Genomic DNA, 24,214 nt, shown 5'->3' with positions numbered 1-24,214 from the left:
ATTTCACCCCCTACCGTGTGAGCAGCAGCCGAAAGTGGAGTTCTCTGCACTGGGGTTCTCTTATTGCTGCGATTATCCCATAGCACTATTTGGCCTGAGTATGTGCCACCAACCACCAGATTGGGATGAAATTTTGCAAATGTAGCTGACATCACTGCTGACTGAAAGGAAAAAAAAAAACAAACAACACACACACCAAAATACACAGGAAACTTTCAACAATGCTACTTCTAAAACTAAAGAAACTGGAACCAAATACCAGAGTAAGTTCTTTGCCTAGATTTATTTGATATCCTATTTCACTGTCCAATCACGTAAGGATTCACAAACCCTTTGTGAACCTGCAGTAGCCTTTTAATTTTAATTCGTACTTATAAAATGAGGCTATCCTCCTCTTTTCTTTCATATGTATACATTTGTATTTGTCCTAGCACAATTTGTTAGCCAGGGAAGGCCTAGTAATGCCAAGCTTTTAATAATGTTTTGCCGCATTCTGTGGTCATTTTCTTAGAGAACATACAAATCCATTTTGATATCATAAAGTTAGTTTCACAATCTGGGCTTTGACAGTAATCTGACAACACGAGATTAAATTTTGATTCAACTATGTAATTTTTCAGAATTATGGCATTTTGAAAGTAAAGCGGCTATCCCAGGCGTGGCACAATGGAAAAGATTTGCATGTTTTTATCTTTCAGAAAACCACCAGAAAACCTCCATCTGTGTCTTTCTTGACACATATGTTTCTAGTTTCCATCTTTGCTCCATCTCCTCAGGCCGTCTTCACTTCATTCAGTAAACTAAGGTCTAGTAGTATACAATCCCACTCAATCCCCTTACATACAAACTTAGTGGTTCAACAATTGCACAATAAGGGGTTTTTGTTTTTAAATAAATTAAAAATAAGAAAATGAGTTCTCAAACAAGACTGAATTTTGAATGATGTCAGAAATTCTGGAACAGAATAACGTTTCTAAACTGACATCTCTAGCTATCAACATCTGTTTGCAAATACATATGATTAATGTGAATGCCAGCCCAATGAAATCATTATGTTGAAGGTCCTTGTCCAAGTTCATCAACATAAAATCTTTAGCCTCTCAAGATTGAATCATACCTGGCAGTGAAAGACATACTCTGGGGTAGTTTTCTTGTACTTCATATTCCATACAAGGGCCACCCCATCAGGCTCATGAGGTGCATCCTCATTGTTGTTGTAAGAGGCTACAAGCAATTCTGAGTACTGTAAAATAAGTGAAAAAGACTCAAAGTAAGCAAGATGACTAGCTAATGGTCAAGACAATCCTAGAATCTTTGTCTTCTTTTGCCAAAATAGGGTTAAAAAACCCACCAAAAACCAAAAGCCACCATATTTTATATATAAATGAGAAATTGTCAGTTAAAACTGTAATTGTTTCAAATTTAGCTCATAAAACAGCATTAACTTATACCTTAGAGTCTTGTTCTTTCATCATAACCTAACTTTTAAATGTAAAACCCAGTACTTTGTAGTGAGCTTTTTTTAGTGAAGCTAACAGTTACCTCTACAAAGTAGTGTGCGAACCAGAAACAAATATGCCAAAGACTTTTGTTGTAATACAAACCTTACTACTTTTTCCACAAAAGATTAACAGCTCTATTTACTTTTTGCAAACTATGCAAGTAAGAACACACTGAGAAATACAACCTGTATCAGCAGAACTTATAGAAGGGTCAAGCACACAAAATTAGAAGAATTTACAAAGATAACTGCTCAATATAAACGTTATTTTTTACCTGAGATGACCAGTCCAAGCAACTGACAACACGATGCTTTGACCAACGTTCATCAAAAAACTGCCTATTTAATGACAGTTTTGCTCCTGCTTGAATCTCTCTATAAAGAAAATTAGCAGATATTAATCTTAGATCACTTTTTCGATTACAAATATTACACATCCACAGTAAAATATTCAACATTCATGTTACCCTTCTTTGTCTTCTAAGTCTCTTCCACTGTAGTCAAAGAAAATGTTGATTTGCTCAGAAAGGGCTCTTTCGACAATCCTTGTGGAGTGGTCAAAGAAACTTAAAAATTCTTCAGAATGCAGTATCTGTTGTTTTTCCTCTTCTGTCAGTTCATGAGGGGCAGCTAGAAAAAGAATTATACATGCATTCTCTGGACTGCATACTTTCACCAATTCTTTCCAAGAAAGAAAAATAGATTATTTATCATGATGTTGGAAAGTTTGTTTCCTAACATCCATAGATTTTTAAATACACTTTTACATTTTTTATTTTGCTAGCCGATTGTTAAAATGTACATCAAATTAATTACAACTTAACAGAATGAAAAGAAGTTAAAAATGCACTAATGCCTTTCTTTTTGGCACACTCAGAATGTCTTGAGGTGAACTGTACCTTCTTCCTCCTCCTCTTTTTTTAATGTTTTTTCTTCCTCAGGTTCAACTAACGGTTTTGGTGCAACCACATCATCTTCATCTTCCTCATCTAAGGAGAAACATTATGGTGAGAATGCCAATGTTTTTTTAAGAGGAACAGTAACATGCCACATGAATCTCGAATAAGCTGATGTAAAACGGTATCGTTTATCTTAAAATGGTTATATTTGTAAAATGTAGTCCCCAGGATAACATTATCTCAAACCAAAAGTTCATTGGAACACTGTCTACACCTGGATTTTAGTTGCACTAAATTATGTAGTTGTATAAACTAAAATAAGACACCTAAGAAATTGTGAAGAATCCAAAGTGGAAATCTCTCTTACAAGCATTTATGATTCCACACAAAACCATGTGGTGGATGCATGCTCTCTGTAGTACACTGACACATTAATGCTGCAGAATAAAGAAAAATCAAATGTCTAAAATAGTCTACAGAGCAGCTGCTTACTTGTGATCTGAAACCATCAGAGTCTAATGGGTCTTCGCATGGCATGAAGATGGCTTACATTAGCTTTCAGGTTGCTATTCTGAGAGGTAAATTTTGCTAAAGATAATAGCAGGGAGATTACATTTTTTTCTGTCATTCTAAATGCAAGTCTCATTATCTGTATCATGTTTAGCAATGAGAACTTTATAGCAAAATGTGTTTTCCCTAATTGCAACGAATACCATAAAATGTTAATGTTCAGGAATACTGACAAGGTTTACAGCACTTTCTGCTTTTCTATATTTTATTCTTTGAATACTGTAAACCAGAAAATAACTTTAAATTACTTAGTGTTGTGGAATACGCATTTCCTGGCTTTTCTTCATCCGCTTTCTGGAATAAGCTTCTGAAAAGACTGTTTTTATTGGTTAAACAGCTATGTCATCTGTTTATAAGGGAATGGCAGCAGGAGTCTGCTGCATGCCTCATCACACGTAATGAGACAATATTCAACAGGGACTACACTCGTTTGTTGCGGCCATCTCCCTGACCCATGTTCAAAGTTATCTAACAACAACAACAAATAAGTAAAAAAGCCTCCACATGCACACACACACAAAAAAAGGGAGGGGGAAGAAAGAAAAAAAAAAAAAAAAGGTGGTCAAGGGATGGGAACCAGCTGCCAAGCCATGGTCCCAGCAGCCAGGCCAGCTGACTAGATAGCAACAACCAGATGGTACTGCTAGGATTGTCTCTCCCCTACGAGGTGGCAATGGGATGGCACAACATTTTTCTGCCTGACTGCTTCCAATCATGTCTTTCCCCAATGGCAAGCCTGTGCAATTACCAGCACTCCAGGAGGTCTACAGACAAGCCTTTACCCTGCAAACAAAATACAGCTTGTAGGCCATACCAGCTGCCAAACCACACACATAGTGATAGGTTTAAAGAGGTCTGAAAATCTTTCTAACTCCATAGTATAAGCAATAAAAATATAACCGTACCTGCAGGAAAGAAAGCTTTAAATGACACTGTATAATGCACACAATAATACAAACTCCAACTTAATCAAAATGATAATGACGTATGCCAATCCTACATTACTTGAAATTGAGCGATTTTTACGTTCTGACAAGTTTACAGAACTAGGATAAATGGCATGAATGATTTCAATATATGCTCATACTTTTGAACCAAATGGTGAAGGTTAAAATCTTTCCTTTCAAGGGCCTCAATCAGCCACAAAGGAAAACAGTAATCACTGTCTTTTCAGCCAGCCCAACCGCATTTGTCAGCCCTTTCTCCGTCAATGCAGCCAGAGCAATCAACCTGCCAAACATTCAGAATGGAAAAACAATCTGAAAATACAGGGTATAATGCACCTGCCAGTGAAAATGGCCATTTCAAGAAAAGCTAGTGATCTCAGTGACCCTGCTGAGGAGGCGGTGGTGCAAAGGGGAAAGAACGCGTAAAAGAATTCTTAGTGATCTCCACTCTCTTGCACATTGACACTTCCTTACAAAGCATGCCAATTACAGCTTTTGTGCTACTTAAAAAAAAATGAAAGCTTTTTTGGGCAAAATAATCACGCAGAGAAACAGAAAGACACTGCTCCTTTTTAGATAGATTCGCATGTACCGCGGACTAGTAGTCTGAAAACCGTATAACTTGTACCAATTCTAAAGAATGGAATTCTTAATGTCAAATCACTATAGGTGTGAACACTGATTAATTAAAAAAATGTAATAAGAGTTAACACACATGATTTTGAGAACAACAAATACAGGACTACATATTCACATTACAGCCACTTGGGTAGAAATCCGCCCCTTGTTCGCCCTGCCAATCAATCTTGCAGATTTAAATGATGCCTTCAAATCCAGAAATTTGGTTTTGGGTCACCCTGGATACATTATTCTAGCTTTGAAAATCCCAAATTAGAAATTTCAGCCCAACCCCCCATTAGTCATACTACACTGATTCTAAGTACCATTTTCAGTGACAGGAGTCAAATTCTTGTCAAATGCAGATGGTCAACCCCTTAGTGCTAAGTGACCTTCTAATCTACATATTTTATTCAAAAGATCATATAGTTGATTGCTCCTGCCTTTTAATGTTTGAAACATAAATGGCATATATTATACAGAGATCTAAATTCCTTCATAGTACTTTCACTGCATACAGCCAGCTGATATTACTGCATTTAAATGCAGGATACAGCACTTATTTTAATATTCTCAAAGTATCAGACTTGAAATTGAACATGTCATCTCACTGTGATTTATCTGTAACTACATAAATCTAAAACCTTCTCTCTAAAGAAAGAAAAAGTCATATGCAAACTTTCTCATTAAGGAGTCTGGAGGGAAAAAAACCCCACAGGCCACACAACACACACAGCCACCCCCCCATATACAGGTTCTTGACCTCATTATACAAAACTAGAATGTTTTCTCACAGAAGTTTACAATCAAAAAAGGCAGCTTGAAGCTGTTGGAAAATAGATCAGAAATTTTTGTTTTAATTCCTTCTCCTGTCTCTTTTATTTAGAATGTATTTAATAACAGGCCAGCTGTGGATATTTGCAAGGAATTGGCATAACAGTAATATATTACCCAGCAAAAGAGTACTTACTGAAAGATTGGACATGATATTGCTGAAAGTTCCACATCTAGTAAGTCAAGAACCCATGGTGCAGTGATATACTGCATTTATTTCAAGTCAGCTACAGAAATTTGGAAACCTTAAATGGCACTGTCTAACTTCATCCTCTGTATTCATTATTGACTGCACCTACTGGCATTTTATGCCACTTCAATTGTCAGTATACCAAATACAATTTTGCATTTAGAAAAGGCTGCTAAGACTTAGAAGAGTCATAGGGCCATGAAGACAGGAAATGGGACTCTATGTCACATCAACATATTGATGAATATTCATTATAATATGCAAAGGGATTAGCTCCATGTTATTTCTGACAAGCGATCAGGGGATCTAAGGCTACAAACTGAGCATTAAAGATTGCATAAAAATAGAAGCTACTTTAATAGTGACACATTTCTTGTCAATGAATGCTAGAAACAGGTTTAATGAACCACTGAATTTTTACTTTGAGTTAACATCAAAATTGTGATGTATTTTGGCAAGAAAGAAAAGCGGTGCTGTAAATTAGGCTGCACCTAGCAATAACACTATAGAGTGAAGTTCCAGTTCTCTGAGTAATCTGTTGCTGCAGAGTAGGTTAATCAAAGTTAAATCATCTGTGAAATGGGTGGCTTTTGTTAAGCTGAATGTCTTCATATCAAGTTTTCCCATCTATATTTCACTGTACATTAAAGGCATGTACAGAATAATACATACATATATAAGGGTCCATTATTTCTTTTTAAAATATTAAAATGTAGAAGTGCTACATTCATTGTTAACAGCACCCAAGAAGCCAATCCTGTACACCAAGCTGTTATTACTCTGCTTAAATCAGAATTAAAAGGACAAAAATGCTTAATATTTTCATTCTGTGTCTTGCAGATTTTACCAGACAATAATTCCTCAAAGAGTGAAGCAAATGCAGTAATACTGTCTGCAGTGAGTTGTGATTGCACATGCAGAACATTGTACAGCAGCACTAAGTAACAAGTATCCCTTTAGTGCAGGAAAAGCCTTAATTGTGATAGCTGAGCAGAATCACATTGACCTATATGCCTATCTTTCTTTGGATTAATTACTTGAAGGATTCATAACATATTTTTTGGATGTACTGGTGATGAATTTCTTTCCATGCGAATTTGAACAGTATGTTAGCAAATCACAAAGGAAGAGATCAAACAGCATAGTAGAGAGCAGTGTAGCAAGAAGTAAAGATTGAAAAAAAAATAGCACTAATGATTACAGTACTCTACATGGTGGCCGACATGGAGCCTGCAGAACATTAAGACACATATCAGGGTTCACGTGTGAACTGCATCTCTGTTCCTGAAACTGCTTCTGCTGCCTGTTAGGAAGAAATGAGTCTGCGAAGGGAACACAATTTCAAATGTATTTTCAGAGGGTAGATCTGAAAATCTGCTGCCTGATGGAGCATGCCAAACAGAGGCTAAATAACAGCCCTAATAACCAGTTGACCACACTAACCAAAAAACATGTTCACCAAAATTGGGCAGTGAGGGAAGCAGGCGGCAGTGTTATACACAGCATTGTGGCAAATGAGAAATGATTTAGATAGCAGAAAAAGGGATGGCAGAACAAGGATGATGGGAAATGGAGTAGCCTAAACACAGGATGATCCTGCTATGATGGTGACAAAAGTTACGAGTGTAATAATGGTGCAGAGACCTAGATGCTTAGGGTTATTAGTTATGAAATAAGGGAGAACAGAACTAAGTACAGCACAACACTTCTCAAGCCAAAATAAATTTTTTTGGTCCCTAAACAAAAAAGATGGCCATCATTACTGTACCACAGAATGATTAAGAACCAAAAAACCAGAACAGGACATGCCAAGAGAACAAGAAAGAAAAAGGGCGTATCGCCTCTGCTATATTCTTCAGAACAATGAACCATTTAATTATTTCATTTAATTTCTTTTACATAATAAATACAGCTGCTACAGAAACATTCAGATTAGGAGACTACAGCTATTGAATATTCTGGAGAAAAAACCCAAAAAGGGGAAAAAAAAAATGAAGTACTGCAGACAGACACATGTCAGTATTTTCACCAAAGCAAGAAGTTTGAGAGCACCAAGATCACCACCCTGACACCATTTCTTACCACATTTCTCTTCTATATCCTTAGTCACTTACTTGTATACATGGGACACCAAGGAAAGAATAGCTGTGAGCTGCATCCATCATAAGAAAAGCCCATAAAACAAGTACTGCAGATTTACCTTCTAGGTCTACTTTGGATATGGACATCTTCCTACAAGAACTGTGAAACGTATTAAGTTCCATTAATGGGGAAATTGAATATTCTATACTGTTTAGAATACTGTAAATGACTTCCTGTGGCAAATACTTCATGCTCTAAAGACAACTTGATCTCTAATCAAAGAGTGAAATCGATTTATGGGAGAGATCCTGATTTTGTTGTTTTACAATATTATAAAAAGAATCAGTCTTCCCAAGACAGGCAGTTTCTGAAATACTTCGAGGTCATAATAAATCAACACATTAGTACTGCCATAAAATAATGGAAGTTGTGAGAATTGTTAGTACACTAAATGCCTCCATCTCCTAAGCAAGCTGTCACGTTTCAACACCAAGAGCTGGGCATCCTACAGAAGATGGCCTTTTCTTTTTGTTGTTTTGGATACAACACTTCAAAGGGGTGGGGGTGAAGAAATGTGGAAAAGTAATAATTCCAGCAGTGAATCTTTTTTGTCTTAGCATAAAGAGGCTACAGTGCCACCAGCACTGAGGTCACATTTAGCTCTAGCATCTAGGGCTGCATGCAAACTGGTCACTCTTTCATTACAGATGGAGCAGATCACCAGCTTGGAACAGTTGCAGCCGAGAAGCCTTGTGCCCACAAGATAGCGGGGGGAGTTACTGCATATTTGAATATTGTCTAGGATGGTGCAACATGTCTGCACTATACAGAAGCATGAACACATAAACTTAGTCTACCTCCCTTCTCTAACTATGGAATTTTCCTGTCTTGGATTTCTTAACTACCAAATACAGCCTTTTCTATCAACTTCTGAGATGACTGACCTTTGCAGTTTAAAACCAGAACTGTTGAGCTGGAGGATACTTATTATTTGAATTTAACTGTTTGTTACACTGAATCCAAAATGGGTATCTCATCTCCAAAGGCCAACTTTAAGTTCAGGACATGAAATCTCCCCTATGTAACTTTGTTTGTGCTGCCATAAGTATTTCCATGACAATTAGGAAACTGTTTTAGTAGCAGCTTTCCCCTACTTCTTATCTGTCCCACCAGACATACAAATTGTAGCTTGAATGTTTCCCAATTTAGGTTACAATTTAACCACATAATCATTGTAGCACACAGAAGTGGAATTGGTTTTTTAGTTTTTATTTGGTTTTGAGTTTGTGGTGGCGTTTTTTTTCCCCCAAATCAGCATTAGAACAATTCAACCTACAGACAAGTAAATCTAAACCTGCAGAATGCCTGCACAGTATATCTAATAAACCTGCTTCTACTTTCCTTTGTTCAAAAGCACAGCTCCAACAGCATTTTAAAATCTCAAGATACGATAATTAAGAAAGGTCTAGTCCACTTCATTTCATAATAAAGTGTGAATACTGGAGCTAGTCTAGTTGAGATGCAACTCGTCACTGCACAAGCAAGCTACCGAAGATTACTTAGATGTGTAAATTCAGTTGCAAGCTCAAGTTTCAAGTGTACTTTGTAAGATTATCTTTAGTTTACAGTATCCTGACAAAAAAAGATAAAATAATAAAACCCCCTCAGATTGTGAGAAGAAACAATAATCAATGAGATAGCTACATTCTATCTAATTTGAATTCAATTGCACTCTGAAAATTCAGCATATTGCTTTTGTCAACTGTTTTAAAGACTTCAAAATTTTCTTCCCATAATCAAAATCTCTCACCTAGTGATGCTCTTTCTGGAGGCAATAGGATTATTTTTTTTTAAACCTACGTTCTGTTTCAGATATTATAATAAATTATGATCGTAGAGCTTAATTATGAATGTATGTAGGCAGTCTTAAAACAGACCTTAAGAAGATCCTCAACACTGAAATGATGTAAAAGCATCTGTAAGTGACACTTGTGAAGTACACATACATAAAATAATGATGGCCCTCAAGAAAACACTATTATTTTTAAGGTGGAATGGATCAAGAGACAACATCAGTATTGAGAGAGCTTTCTAGTAAATGCAGAAGTATAGATGACCCATCTTTCCAGCTCCACTGCAGTAAAACTCAACCTCAGCCTATCCCCTGAGCATGAAACTAGGCTCGTACAATCCCCGGCAATTTCCACTGACAGCAGGCAGAAGCAAAACTCTTCAAACACTCAAACTATGAACTAAGTCCTCAGATTCCATGAACCTGACAGAGAGGAGGAAAAAACCTGAGGGATTAGAGAAAGGAAAAGGTAAAGGCATGGGAGAAATGAAAGCAGGAAAATCCAAAATGCCTATTTGTGCAGGGATTCAGGTAAAATTAAGAATGGAAAAGAAATGCAGTTAGAGAAAAAGCATATCCTCTGTTATTCTGGCTCACTGAATAATGAAGTTTGAAAGATCTAGTTTGTGTTCTGAAGACACACCAATCCTTCATACTGGATACCCAGAGATGAGAAGGGAAGAAATTTCTCAACAAAAAAATATTGTTGCAATTTACTTCTTTTCTTTTCCCTTCGCCCCCCACTTAAACTCATTCACAGTGTCATTTGCATCTAGTTAAACTTGCCAAAGTGACTTCAATACACACTCCAGACAAGAGCAGCATATTGATGCTGACTGGAGCAACAGCAACAATTCTGCATCACTTGTGTTACACTTTATATCATCTGTATTACACTTTCAGGTAAATTATACAGTTTCTGGAAACACCAGCATAAGACTTCAGTTGACTATTCATGTTTTAAAAAATGCTTTTATCTCCTTGTGAAATTTTGGATATGGAAATCCTTTGCATTCTAAATAGTAGGATTATGCAAAATTATGAATGTAGAACTAGGTCATAAAATTGCTAGCAGAGACACATACTCAGTCATATGAAACAACTAAAAGATTTTGTTGTGGAACCACATACAAAGTAGGCCAAGATTAGTATTTTCATTTGCAGCTAAATTCAAGTGTTTCAACATTGAAAAGCAAATTTATTAGCCAACTATGTTTTCTTTGGAAAAATTTCTTTTCTGAAAAGCAAACAAGTCATGATTGAAAGAGAGCGTATGTTCAATTACTGAGAACAGAAACTGCATGGGTTAATGAAGAAATGAGTTCCTTCTTTTAAAACCCAATGCATAAGCTCCAGGTACAAAAATTCAAATTCTTAAGAAGCTGGGCATTTAATTGCTAAGTTTGTTGTAAGGATACACAGCCTTCAAGTAAGTTGCCTGTGGATTCTTAAGTGTCATAAATGCAAGCTATATCCCACTTTTCTCAGTTATCAGCTAATTAAGAAACTATGTCTAATCTGAGTATTTACTAGGAGTGAGAAAATAGCATGTATTAGTAGTAAGACCAATGTTAAACAATATGCAGAATGACAGTGACACTCTTAAGTAAGACCTATATGAATTTAGTAATAGAATTTATATCAGTTATCTCACAGATCAACCTTAATTCTACCTTATTAAGTTTCAAGATCACAAGTGCTGGTTCCAATTCAGTCAGTCATCATTATTATAATAAACGAAAAATAACTTAGTAACAAGTTAACCATTCACCTTCCTTTGGCTGAGTCATAACAGGTGTTTGCGTCTCCTTTGTATATGTAACAATTTCTCGTGGAGGAAAGTCAACTTGAGTAATTTTGGCCATTCCAAGTTTAACAGGTCCACGTCTAAATAAATGAACAGAGAAATCACAAAAAATATTTAACTTTATGAATTACTTCACATTTTGCCTAAAAAACCACCCAAGTAGTCATGTTAAAACACTGCTTAGTCAAACTTAAATCCAGTAGAAACTTAACTCTGAAGAAGTCACTTGATTATGACTAATATTTTATCGTCATTATTTAAAATCAGCAGCTATTTATACAACTGCGACAAAAAGAAAGATGTGCAAATATACATATATGGATTATAGGATAGAATTTTAAAGTTTTGCTCTTTGTGGTTGACTAGGGTACGGCTATGTATGTATATATATATGACATATTCCTGTTTTCAGTGGAACAGATCTGCTCACAAGTCATGTTTATACGGCAGTGGTTCTAGGATTTTAAAGTTTGAAAACCAGCTTAGTTATTCTGAATGAAAAAGCATTTCCTAGTCCTTTTTAACTTTGTTGCCCTTTTTTGTCTACCTCAAAAATACTACTTAGCATGCAGAACTGCTAGTCTAACCTGAAACTCATACACGAAAGTGATTTATCCATAATACATTACTCCAGGATATGATACTGAAAACCTCTGAGCTTTCCGACGTTAGCTTATGGAAGATCCCATAAACAGCAGGTATAGTTAGTATCAAACTACAGTGCATAACATACTTCCGAAAACCACACAACATTAGTTCAGTCATTGTAACTTCCTATAAAAAACAATTTCAGTATGTATTGTAGTAATACTGCAATGATCCAACAACAATTTACCTATCTCAAATTTAGTTTATTATCCACCCCTCTCCTAAGACAAAAGCAAAAGAAAAAGAGTAACCCCTTTTGAAAGATTATGGTGGGCAGAATCATAATTCTTATAGCACAATATGGGTTTTAGTAAGTGCTTATAATGAGCTACAGTTTTTTAAAACATATTTATAAGTAAAGATGGGAATCACTCTGGTTTAAAATGTGGTTATTCTGAGCTTTTAAAATAAATTACTTCTTGAAGTTTACATTTTGCTAAGGAAAGACTCAAAGAAAAAACAGGAATAAGTTCTGTTATTAGAAATAAGCATCTTACATATATTAAATATAAAAATTTCCCATTGCAAGCAAACTTCACCAAGTCTAGGGATAGTGAATTTCTGTAACTTACAGAACAGTCTCTTAACACCAACTTGAAGTCTTAAAGAAAAAAGTTAGCTTTTATACTTATTATCTGTAAGTACATGAAAGAGGGAATATAAGAAATCTATGCAATACCCCAGATCGGAATCAGAGTGGAGCTGAAGAACTGATGGATCAGTATCCCAATGCAGCGTCCTGATACCCCAGGTTGAACAACCATGCAGCATTAGCAAAAAAGGCCAGAGATTAGTGAAGCAAATACACACTACGAAATGCCAGAGTTACAGTAAGTTTATAGCTATTTCATTGTTCACAAGAAACAAAAGCAATGTAACATCAGTTAAGGGAAATTCAGCAAACTTTCAGTGCAATAATACATGCAGTAAATACAAAAGTTAAAAAGCAAACACAGGATTCAGAGCTATTAGAAAAGAATTGAATTATTTTAAGGACTGAAAGTTAAAGATCTGCAAACAAATGTAGCCTTTATGAGAAGTAAATAAAAATATTTTAAATACTGACAAGAACCATTAAAAGCTTCAAATTCCTTTAAAAAAAATCTGTTCAGATTTGTTCATGTCATCTGAAGACAGATTTGTTAATGTAACACAATCTTGCCCAGAGCAGTAAATATGTGGAGGAAACTGTCATATTGGTAAAGGAAATGAGTCAACACATAAGCCTTTTGGTGGAGGGGCAAAAACACATTTCCACTGGGATAGAGAACTGCTAGAGTTTCCAAATCTGACATTGCAGTAATTATGGGTTAAGCACTGCCTTGGGCTTATAAGTGTCATCTGATTTAGAGCCAAGTCCATTTAAGATATTTAAATCTCTTCAAAATAGTGAGCTTTATATTAATAACACATTTCAAAGTCATGTGGAATAATGAAGAGAATAGATCCATTTCAAGTCACTTTTGTATCAGAAGAAATATGAAGGGGGAAATAAATCTTCCTTCTCCCTTCATTTTTAGCCTTTATCCCTTCTCCACAAATTTTAATTTAGTCTGCTGCCTGCTATCAGGCTTAGGCAGAATTTAAGGACAATCTTATATGAGAGATTAACAGATGAACATGCATGTTTTTTTCTGAAGTTCTTAGATGCTATTATAATTTTTTAAAATCATGTTTTATAACAAATACAAAAAATAAAAAATATGTAATATTTTACTATAATAAGTCAATAAAAGGTAATTTTCCATTTCCATTCCATACATAGTAGTGTTCTTATAAACCAGGTACAGAATTCCGAAAGGTAAAGTTGATCTCAAAGATGTACCAGCCATACCAATAAAACTCATAAATATGGGTGTGTCATGAACTACCTTGTTCTTGAAGAAAGTACACATCAGAAGAATAATTAATTATAGTTTAATTAAGAACTACAAATCCACTGCCTTCATATTTAGCAATTCATTCTATGTAACTGCTATTGCATCCACAGCAATAGCTTAATACCCAAATCTCTAAAATCTTTCCATATCTTTTGTGCATCAGAAAACACACCATTTTACCATAAAGTTAGTTACTTTGAGTTTACTTATTCTTTAGGTCTCTGCTATTTTTCTTGACCAAATAGATTTAAGCTTGGAGTTTAATTTGGTGCCTGTGACTTCAGGATGGATATTGCTGATATTTTGTTCAACCATGCATTAAAAAAAAAAAAAAGGAAAGAAAGAAAATAAAACAAAACCAAACCACCACTACCCCAACCTTCATGTTGCTTCTGCAAAGGATGACTTATCTACAGATCCAAATGCTGCATTGCCACAATACTTGTCAAACATTTTCTCGACTATCTCATTCCCACTTGAGAGGAACTTGGGAAAAAAGGGCTACGAATTTAAAAGGCTCCAACTTTTGTGTCTGCTTAAGACCTAGACCTTACTGAGGTTGCTTTCCTGCTTTCAAGGCATTCTTTTAACTTTCAACAGTTGTTTCAGAGGCACAAGGTATAGTCTGTCTTTTAAAAATAGTTTGAGTCAACAAGCAGCACAGGATATACAGTTAAGTCTCTCAGAGATTTTATTTTAAATACAGGTAACATTCCGAGATAAAACTCACGTATTATACATGCGCCAAAGTGATGTAAAATACTGTTCCTCTTACTTTCCAGATGTTTCTTATGCCCTAAGTTAAATGAATTTATCTAGAAGCCTCAGTGAAAAGAAGTTCCCATTCTTCTACATATGCCCAAACTTTTCTGTATCCAAGCAATTCCTAATGCTGCCTGTATCTCTGAAAGGTATTTTCTGCATTTAAACTAATTCCACGAAGCATCCACCTAGCCTAGAAGTAAACCAACTGCATTAACTTCCAGTCTTGAATTTATACTCTTAACTGAGGAAAAGAAAGAAAGAAAGAACAGTATCAAACTGGGAATCAAAACACTTTACTGATGAAAATAAAGCAAGGCAGATGGAAGTAACAGCAGGAACACAGTCTGAACACTGCTCTACTAATTACTAAATAAAGTTACTGGCAACACTCAGCATCATAGAGGAGGAAAGACTAAACTAACAAAGGAGATCATCTTTGTAAAGTATATTTGCAGCACGGCCAGAGAACAAATGGCCACAGACAAAAAAAAAAAAAAGGAACTGAAATAATACAGTAATATGAAAGGGTTTGTTTTAAGATTATCAAATTATTAGCCATAGTGGAACAATTTGGGCTAACACATCTCCTGTTGGTATTAAAGTCACCTGAGAAACGCCGGATGTAACGCTAAGGGATATCACACAGTCCAACTTTTCCCATTAACTTTCAGGTTCAAGCGTAGGTATACATTAGGAATGCTGTACAAACTGGTACTAATATACTAGGATATCAACATGTGTTTACTGCAGGAGGGGAAGAATGTTATCCAGTGGTGAGAGAATAAGCAAGGGGACTCTGTGACTCTATATAGCCTTCAGTTTAGCTAGACATTCATACCTCCAGGACTTCAAGATTCAATCTTTTTATGCTTCCATGTTGGGAAATTGTCAAGGCACAGATTTAGTTTTAAAGTCTGCAAACACATGAAGCTACAGAGGCTTAAAATATGAGTTCTCTCAAGGCTTCATAAGAAAATTTATATATACTACATTATGTTATGATGTCCAAGAAACATACAATCAGAAAGCACAGTACACCAATGAGGTAGAGATCAATTCAGTCGCAACATGGCCTTCAATTACAGATGTGGCCTGTACATATTGTTTCATATTGAATTTAAATTATGTATGAATGGAAAGAAATTTTTTTTTTTTTTAATTAAAAAGTCATCATCAAATGATTCTTGGGGATTTTTCTAGACAGTGAATTTAAATATAAAATGACAATTTAATAAGTAATAATCACAGATTTAAAATAATTTAAAATTTGTTTGTTATCTGAGTAACAAGCAATTATATTCATTCTTTATTAACATGACAGGTGAACTTGAATTGCATAGTAAATAAACTATACACAAAATCACACCTGGGCACTGCTAAAAAAAAAGATAATTTGGGTTCATATCTGTTGCCTGATGTATTATCCATTTTAAATTAATGGTTGCTACTTAGATATAGGCACCTTGTAACCTTTGTTCAGGTCATTAAAATCTTGAATATTTTCAGATTAAGACTGTATATAGCTATGTATGCATAATCCACACACATACAAGATGTTACGGCAGTCTTTTAAAAAGATGTTTCAAAGCAGTGTAAGTATTCACTCTTTCTCCAAAAGAACCGCTCATATAAGCACAGAAGTAACTGATGATAACTGCTTCATTAACTGCTTTAACTAAGTTTCACCCAGAATGCATACTTAGTACATTTCAAGTACATGAATTTACTTTGCTGAGAAAAACATAGGTTACCAAAATTGATTAGGCAAATACTATTTCCAGACTGTGCATGGGAAACAGTAGAAATACCCTTTGGAATAGTGTTTCTCATTTATCTCCCACGTATTGTCACTTGGAATCCCTAGTTCAACAGAAATATTTATCTGACTCTCTTTAGAGCAGCATTTCTCAAACTGTCATGCACAAAAAAATGGTCAAATAACTGAAAAAAAAAATCCTGTGGCTGTACTAACATGGTGCTATCTTTTGACCAAATGAGAGAGATTATGAGTAGCATAGTTGTGTTACAGAGATGGCCGCAAAGTGAAATAACAAGAAAAAAAGAAATCAAAATCAGAAGCAAGGCAAAATTTGTAGACAGTATCTTTTATTGGACCAACTAGAATAGAGGGGAAAAAAGAAATAGCCTATCATCTATACACACCCTCCTTTAGAAAAAGCTGGGAAAAGCCCAGAAGTTGGACTCTTCCACTTTTCTATTCTCCTGAGACATTAATGCACACGAGAATATTATCACAAGACATTCAGACTCATTTTACTTTAAACTTGCAAGTTTAAAAAACTCCACATTAACAGTGGCAATTTCAAATTAGGAAGTGTAGTTGCATTTCAAATTTTAAAGTACTTCTGTAGAATAGTCGCCATTCACAGATTCAGTAACACTGCAACCTCATATTATTATATTATAATCAAGTAATTAACCTTGATTTCTTCTAAAGCTTAATTGTTCAGAATACAAGTATTAAGCAAAGGAATATGACACGGAAAGTGACATACCTAGATCCAACAGCGCCATCACCAGAGTCCTGGCTTCCAGCCTCACTTGGCGTACTCACAGATTTGGAAGATGGAGAGGTAGGAGGAGGGACTAAATAGTGAAACAGACAGGTATCCGCTGTTACTACTCGCAGAGGTTGCACAGCTTAGGATGTTTTCAAATTAATTTAACATGAAGTATCAAAAAAAAAGTGATGGCAAACAAAAAATACATGGATGAAAATGAACAGTAGAAAGAGAGGGGAAAAGACAATGTTAACAATTCATGCTGGACTTTCATGCAGTTGTTTGGCATTTATGCATCTGGAGCATACAAAAAAAAAGACATGGAGGGAAAGACATTTAAGAGAAAATGAATTGAAAATATACTTTTAATCTGAACTTCTGACAAATGATGGCATCTTTTTTCAAAGTGCAATTTCCACTAAATCATGTTGCTTAAACAAAAAAGGAAGGTAGTTGTTAAAATAGCTTTGATGTGAGTTTTTCTTAAAAATTAGGGATTGAATGTATTTAATGGGTACTTTCGCTTCAAAATATATAATCAAACCATGGACAAAAAAAAAGTGGCTTTGTCATACAGCATATTGTTATTTTTGTTCTAGTTTGAATCAAATAACATAAAACCTGTTTATTATAACAGAGTTTCTAGTGTTGGGTTTGGGGGCATTTTCATGTTTTCTTTCTTTTTACTTGACAGTCTAGTGCTGTTCTATTAAAACTTTTTCTTAAAAGTTCATTTTCAGCATGTAGATGAAGATCACGATCATCATTTAAAAAGCAACATGTTTTTTGGAACTGATACAGAATAGTGAATGATAACGTGCAACCTGATACAAACACAAAGCTATTTTGATATTTCTTTCAACTTTTCTTTTTAGAAATAGTGAAAGTCATTATTTGATGAAACTTCGGTTTATGCTGAAGAATCAGGTGTGTGTTGAAGGGCCTTATACACTTCACTTTTCAGCAATATGTAAAACATTCATAAGACACGTTCATTCCTTAGCAACCCTTAAGAAGAACCTTGAACCAAGGATACACAAGTTATGTATGTAAATTGGTATCCACTCTGTCAGGGGGATTCTCAATTTAGATCTGCAACATTTCTAGTGAATTTCCTGAAATCACAAGTATATTGTGAATTCTGAGGAATGCTTCCATCCCATCTCAGAACAGAGACATAACTCTGGTTGACAAAAATTCTACACTAATTTACAAAATCATCACAGTGAATGCTTCAATTTATTAAAAGTTAATTCATCCTACAGGAGAGAATTTTATATAGGTCTAGAGTTGTACTTCATAAATTCATATATACACACACTTTATACATCTATATAAATACGGATGTATATGAGCGTATATATATTCTTCAATTCATTATCGCCATCTACTGAATAATTTATACGAAAGGCCTTTATATTCCTACATTATTTTTATGCATTATCAGAAACGACGACATTTTTATGTCACCTTTTCTTAATTGAAGGGGTGACATTAGAAACATATCTTGTTACCATTTACAAAAGTCAGCCAGCTGTACCTAACAGTAAGCACAGCCAGAAGAACTCAGTAGTTTAGTTTTGATGCTACAGTGCCCTCTTGTGGGGCACACTGTTTTCAAGAAAGTTTTTCCATTAGTGTCAGATTTAAAAAAACAACCACCACACGCATTTCTGCAAGAGTCTCGTCAGCTGCCTTAGCAAAACCGCACACAAGAAGGCATTAAACTATTAGACTGCCAAACAAAAAAACCTCTAGTAGGTAAGAACTGATTACTTAAAATGCTGTACTCTAGAGCTAACGTAGCCTAAAGGCAGACTCCAAACTGCGAGAACAGTTCAAACTACTAGAACTGTCTGCTGCGGCTGTTGGAATGGGAGCAGCTATAATGGTATTTATTCCACGTTCACTTTTGAACGCTTGAGAACTTTGCAAGAGCCATTATAAAGATACAGTCACAGATACAGTTTATCTATGACAAATTATTATTTTTCATTCACAAACCCAGTTGAAATAGACCCTCACCATTGAGCCAAACTGAAAAAAACTCCTTATGTTTCAAACATAGGAGTTTCAAAAAACTCCTTTTAAACTCCTTATGTTTCAGAACTAGAGACAAAAACTGAAGTTAAACTGTCACCCTCTTCACTTTTGTCTTCCAGAGAGAAGTGGGCTATGTAAAGGCAAAAATCAACAACCCATATGCTAACCCATCCAAGAGCAGCACAGACATGAAACATCATCCTTAATAATTAAATTTTATACTTAGCCTTGCTATTACTCCACCAACATCACTCAAGTATTTGAGATAAGGGAAATTAGGGTGTAAAAGATGCAGAAAGGAAACAAGCCAACTCAGCACAAAAAAATATCAGAGTTAAAATTTGGCATTATGAAAGAGAGAAAGGAAAAAAAATACAGGAGAATAATGTGCACGGAAAATAGGAAAAAAAAAAAGAACAAGTACATGATATTTATAAAGACTCCAAATAATCCACTAAGTGTAAAACATACTTTTTACAAAATAGTACTAGTGATGTGTACTGGAGCACATCATTTGACACTCACAAGAGAGATCACGCAGGACAAAGTAGTACAAAACCCAGACATGTATACCACAAAAAATAGTGGCCAGAAAATGTTCATGCTAGTTACATAAATAACCCACCACACCTCCCCAGTAAAACCCAAACACACCCCCACCCCCCAAAAAACCAACCCAAACAACCAAACAAAAAGTCCCCAAACATTTATCTCAAACTAATATTAACATTCCTACCAACAGGAGACTCGGGTGTCAACCCCATGCTCTGAAGTAATGCTTCAGCTTCTCTTCTCTTCTTTTCAAGATCAGATTCTTCTTGTACAGGAAGAACTTCTTTCTTCTGATCAGTCTAAAAATAGTTCAATAATTATAGCATTTAAGAGGTATTAAGAACCGTTTCATTTATTTTTTGAGATATCATAGGATCTTTCATGCTACTGAAACCTATCATCATATAGGTTAGATATTCAACTGTAGTAATTCTGATGGTCATTTCTATAGATAAGGTAAACGACAGACAGGAATCATAAAATTGCTCCTGTCTTTAAAAGGCATAACGTACAAACAGTACCTCCTCATTTATCAGAGTAACTGACACTTCATAAGATCAATAATAACTTTTTCTACACTAATGCTAAGCACTGTAAAATGCAAAGAATGAAAAAAAAAAGTACTATGTACCTGTGTATAGAAGCATTTTAAAGACATGGCCATATTATTCCAATTTTGAAATGACAATAACTGTGTCAAAGAAAAAACTATAGGGTTCGAACAACAGTAAGAGACAACCCTCTTTGGTCAAGAAAGTATTAGGACACTTGGCTAATCAGAGCACACATTAAAGTGTGTAGCAATTAAGAAAGTATGTGTAAGATGTAAAAGTGATGATTGTCTATGTGTGCATTTTAAGCTATTTTTAAAAACAATAACATCAACAAGCTGTTTAGTGAGAAAGCATTCTTTTGGATCTCAGGTTTCACAAGAAAAATAGAAAGTCTTAAAAAAAAAAAACTTTGCAGCGACTTCAAGTTTACAAGGCATTTAAGTAGTTTTCTTTAAGGTGTGTTATTTGCTAGATTTCACATACACAACAAAAATTACATCCTCATCCCCATAATTTAGAAATAACACAAGCTCTACTGTGAAAGATGCTGAACATTTTATATCTTTCCACACTCATTTAGCTGCTCATTCAATTACAGAAATACGTTTTGTATCTTAAGGTGTTCAAAACTCAGTCATTGGCATGGTGTTTATTCCACATTCGCAAGTGAGCATTTTGTAAGTATAAATTGATGATACAAACACAAGTCTTTAATAGAAGCAACAAAATCTAGACCAAGCTTTTCTATATCTATGCCATTATTAAATACTAATTGCTCCTCACATGACTGCACGTTATGTTTCTAATCTACTGCACAAGTCCTTTTAAAAAAAAGCAATTCCCAAGTTTTAGAGCAAGTTCTCAACTGATAAACTATTACATCACATGTGGAATCTCAGATACAAGCAACACACTGTTACAAGATCATCAGAACATAACCTGAGATATTTCCCTTTCTCTCTGAGTCATGTAGCTGGCAGCTGCCCAGCCTTCAGTCATATGCTAATTTACAACAGCTGCAAGATCATAACCAAACGCAGAGAAGTCTTGAAAAAGTACCCCAAAACATTCCAGCAGAAGTTTCATTTATGAGGTATAACCTGCATTCAGGAGAAACATGATATTAAATCACTGATGTCACATGCTTTTGTAGAGAGAAATCCAGAAGACTGTTAACAAACCAAATGTAACACACAAGCAGCATACACATCTTGACTGTTGCTCTGATTTTAAAATTCAGGCTAAAATGAGTCAAAGAGGAGAAGAACGTAGCAGATTGTTTGTACAATACAAGACAGACAATTCATATGGACATCCTCAGAACACCACTTCAGAAATGAATTATCTAAATAACACCATCACCGCTCACTAAGCAGAGCTTTTGTGCAATACTTTGCAGTGACTTCATTAACAATGTCCCATGCATAAAAGTAGTTTTAGAAATCCAAACTTTATACAAGTGTAGGATTTTTTAAAAAAAGTTAACATCTAACTTACCATATGGATAATTCTAAAGAAAACAGTAGGTGTTTGCTCTTACCAGAAAATCAAAGTGCTACATTTGCATCAGCAACCAACCATTAAATAGACATTCCCTGAATAACATGTAGCCAATGACTGAGCGCACCTACCCTTAAATTTTGGGCAAGTTGCATATACAAACAAAAAATACAATACATATACAAAAAAAAAAATTTCAAAGAGAAAATTATTTCTTACTTCTTTTTTCTTTCTTTCTTCTTCCTTTCTTTTCTTCTCCTCTCTGATTTGAGCTAATCGTTGCTTCTTGCGCTCCAACTCTGCCTTCAGTTCACTTTTGTCAGACATGGCTGAAACACTGATCAACAGAAATTATACCATTGTTTGGTTTTGGGGTTTTTTGCTTTTGTTTTTTAAGATAGCGGCTTTCCTTTAAATTAGTTCATTTAGTGATAACTTCACTAGCTTTTTAAAACCAGATCTGTGAAAACTCTTATTATAATAATTAAAAAAAAAAAAGTCACATCCTATTCCACATTTCTTTCACTTAACACATTCTCAATACTAAAGGGACTGATTTAAAACAAAACTATGTTCAAACAGAACTACAACACGGTGACAGGATCCATTCCCAATGTAGTTCTGACACTGTTTGAAGGAACTGCTTTGAAAGAAACATTAGGCACCAAAGATGGGGCTATCTGATCTTGCCATTGGATTCTGTACAGCTACAGTGCCAACTATGAGACGAAAAGAGCAAGAAGGGTACCAACACAGTATCTTTTACTTCTCACTTCAACTTCACTTGGCATGCTATAACTTAGCAGTATATAAGCTATATATCCTTCTACATGCAGTTGTAGTATTCAAAATACAGATTTATTATAAGATCTAGTAGGATTACTATTAATTGCAACACAAAGTAAGTACAAGTGTGATGGCTAAAAAACCCTGTAAAATATGTGTATTATAATTTTTTCCCAAAACTTTTTGTATGCTACTAAGAAATTGGTGGATCTGTTAAAAACAAAAATTTAACAAAAAGTTTTCCTAAATAGCTAACGCAGTTAAATACAGACAAGAAGGTCAACGGTAAACAAAAGATTAAAAAAAAAAAACCAAAACACCACAGAACTTAACAAATATTTAGAACACAGGTATGAAAAACCATGTGAATGGGCTGAGTGAATAAAAGCTTAATTTTACTGTTTGTAAGCAAATCCAAGTCAGTAGAGAAAGCTCAGAAGCGGTTCTACAACAGAGAAGGGAATCCATAAATGCTTGACAACAAGGATACTGGATTACACATTAGTAATATAACTACTCACTAGTTCAAAATTAACAATACCTGCAAGTGTTTGCATAGCACATCTAAGAACAGAAAAAGATGCAAAACGATGCAAGCCTCATACATCTACCCCAATATTCTTGGTAGCATATGTATTAGTGTAAATGTACATATTCCTCCATGTCGCCTGCAAACACTTAAGTGCTAATAAATAAGTAAAATCTCCTGTCGGAGTTGATAAATGGCATTCCCGTGTCACTTTAAAAGGGCACTCGGAAGGTGCGTTGTCACCACACCATGGATTCCCGCCTCCACCCGTCTCTCGTACCGACCCAGGAAAGCCAGGAGGCACAGACCGAGGCGCGCCCGCCCCGTGTAAGATGACAGCGGCACCAACCAGCTGCCGCCAGGACCACGTTCCCCGCCCAAATCCCGCACGGGCCGCGCCAGGGAAGGAGCCTGGCAGCGCACCCCCACCCCGACCGGACCCCACCCCACGGCACCCTCAGGCCCAGGCGAAGGCAGCACTACCAACCCCCCCACGGAGCCCGCCCGTACCCCCTCCCACTTACCGCGGGCCGCCCTCCCGCCCCGCTCTGCTGCCGCGCCCCACAGGGGGAGGCTGAAAGACGGAGGGTCCGCACTGGGAGGGGCAGTGGCGGCGCCAGGCTCACCTGGCAGCGGTTCCTCCTCCTGCTCCGACGGCCCTACTCCGCTTCCGCCGCTTCACAAAGGCGCCGGCAGCTGACAAACAGCGGCCTACGGCGGGCGCCGAGGGTCACACCAGCTCCTAAAGCGTTGCGGGATGCGCTGGGACTTACAGGAAGGACACGGAGGCCTACACCGTACCGCGGCGCGCTCAGACACCAACGTCCCGCTCGCCCGCGCTGTCAGGGGGAGAGATCTGACAGGAACTCCCGCGGGGAATCAGCGTAAAGCGAGGCCGGGGTAGGGTGCTCCCAGATGTCCGGCACCAAACCCAACCGGCGGAGCAGCTTTGAGAACAACGACGCCCGACATGCAACGCGCCCTACGGCGTGAGGGTGGGGCAGCCGCGCTTTGCATGATAGGAGATGCAGTCTTTTGGAGGGGCGGTGGCCGCGCATGCGCTCTCTGCTCTGGCTCGTGCGGCGGCGGGAGCGCGCGGGCGGGGTCCGTGACTGGGTGTGGCGGTGTCGGGCCT

At 36.3% G+C, this 24,214-nt stretch overlaps 1 protein-coding gene across 4 annotated transcripts in view; it reads right to left on the bottom strand.

The window, feature by feature from the left end:
• Positions 1-23,767, bottom strand: part of DYNC1I2 (dynein cytoplasmic 1 intermediate chain 2) — a 29,827-nt gene extending 6,060 nt beyond the window's left edge. The window contains exons 1-11 of one of the 4 annotated variants that reach the window (XM_074145451.1): positions 23,604-23,731; positions 21,984-22,101; positions 19,895-20,009; positions 17,110-17,200; positions 12,628-12,687; positions 11,265-11,380; positions 2,401-2,490; positions 1,969-2,131; positions 1,777-1,876; positions 1,118-1,243; positions 15-161 (exon numbers count right to left, since the gene is read on the bottom strand). In XM_074145451.1, the coding sequence (XP_074001552.1) occupies positions 15-161; positions 1,118-1,243; positions 1,777-1,876; positions 1,969-2,131; positions 2,401-2,490; positions 11,265-11,380; positions 12,628-12,687; positions 17,110-17,200; positions 19,895-20,009; positions 21,984-22,091 (1,116 nt within the window). In that variant the 5' untranslated portion in view covers positions 22,092-22,101; positions 23,604-23,731. Of the gene's footprint in view, positions 1-14; positions 162-1,117; positions 1,244-1,776; positions 1,877-1,968; positions 2,132-2,400; positions 2,491-11,264; positions 11,381-12,627; positions 12,688-17,109; positions 17,255-19,894; positions 20,010-21,983; positions 22,102-23,603 lie in introns of all 4 variants that reach the window. The other 3 variants (XM_074145453.1, XM_074145454.1, XM_074145452.1) reach the window with 3 other exon arrangements.
• Between the last annotated feature and the right edge of the window lie 447 nt (positions 23,768-24,214).

Source organism: Numenius arquata, chromosome 3 (genome assembly GCF_964106895.1).
Source record: "Numenius arquata chromosome 3, bNumArq3.hap1.1, whole genome shotgun sequence".
Taxonomy (NCBI): domain Eukaryota; kingdom Metazoa; phylum Chordata; class Aves; order Charadriiformes; family Scolopacidae; genus Numenius; species Numenius arquata.
Note: the sequence above shows the minus strand (reverse complement) of the source record. Positions and strands in the feature narration are given on the sequence as shown.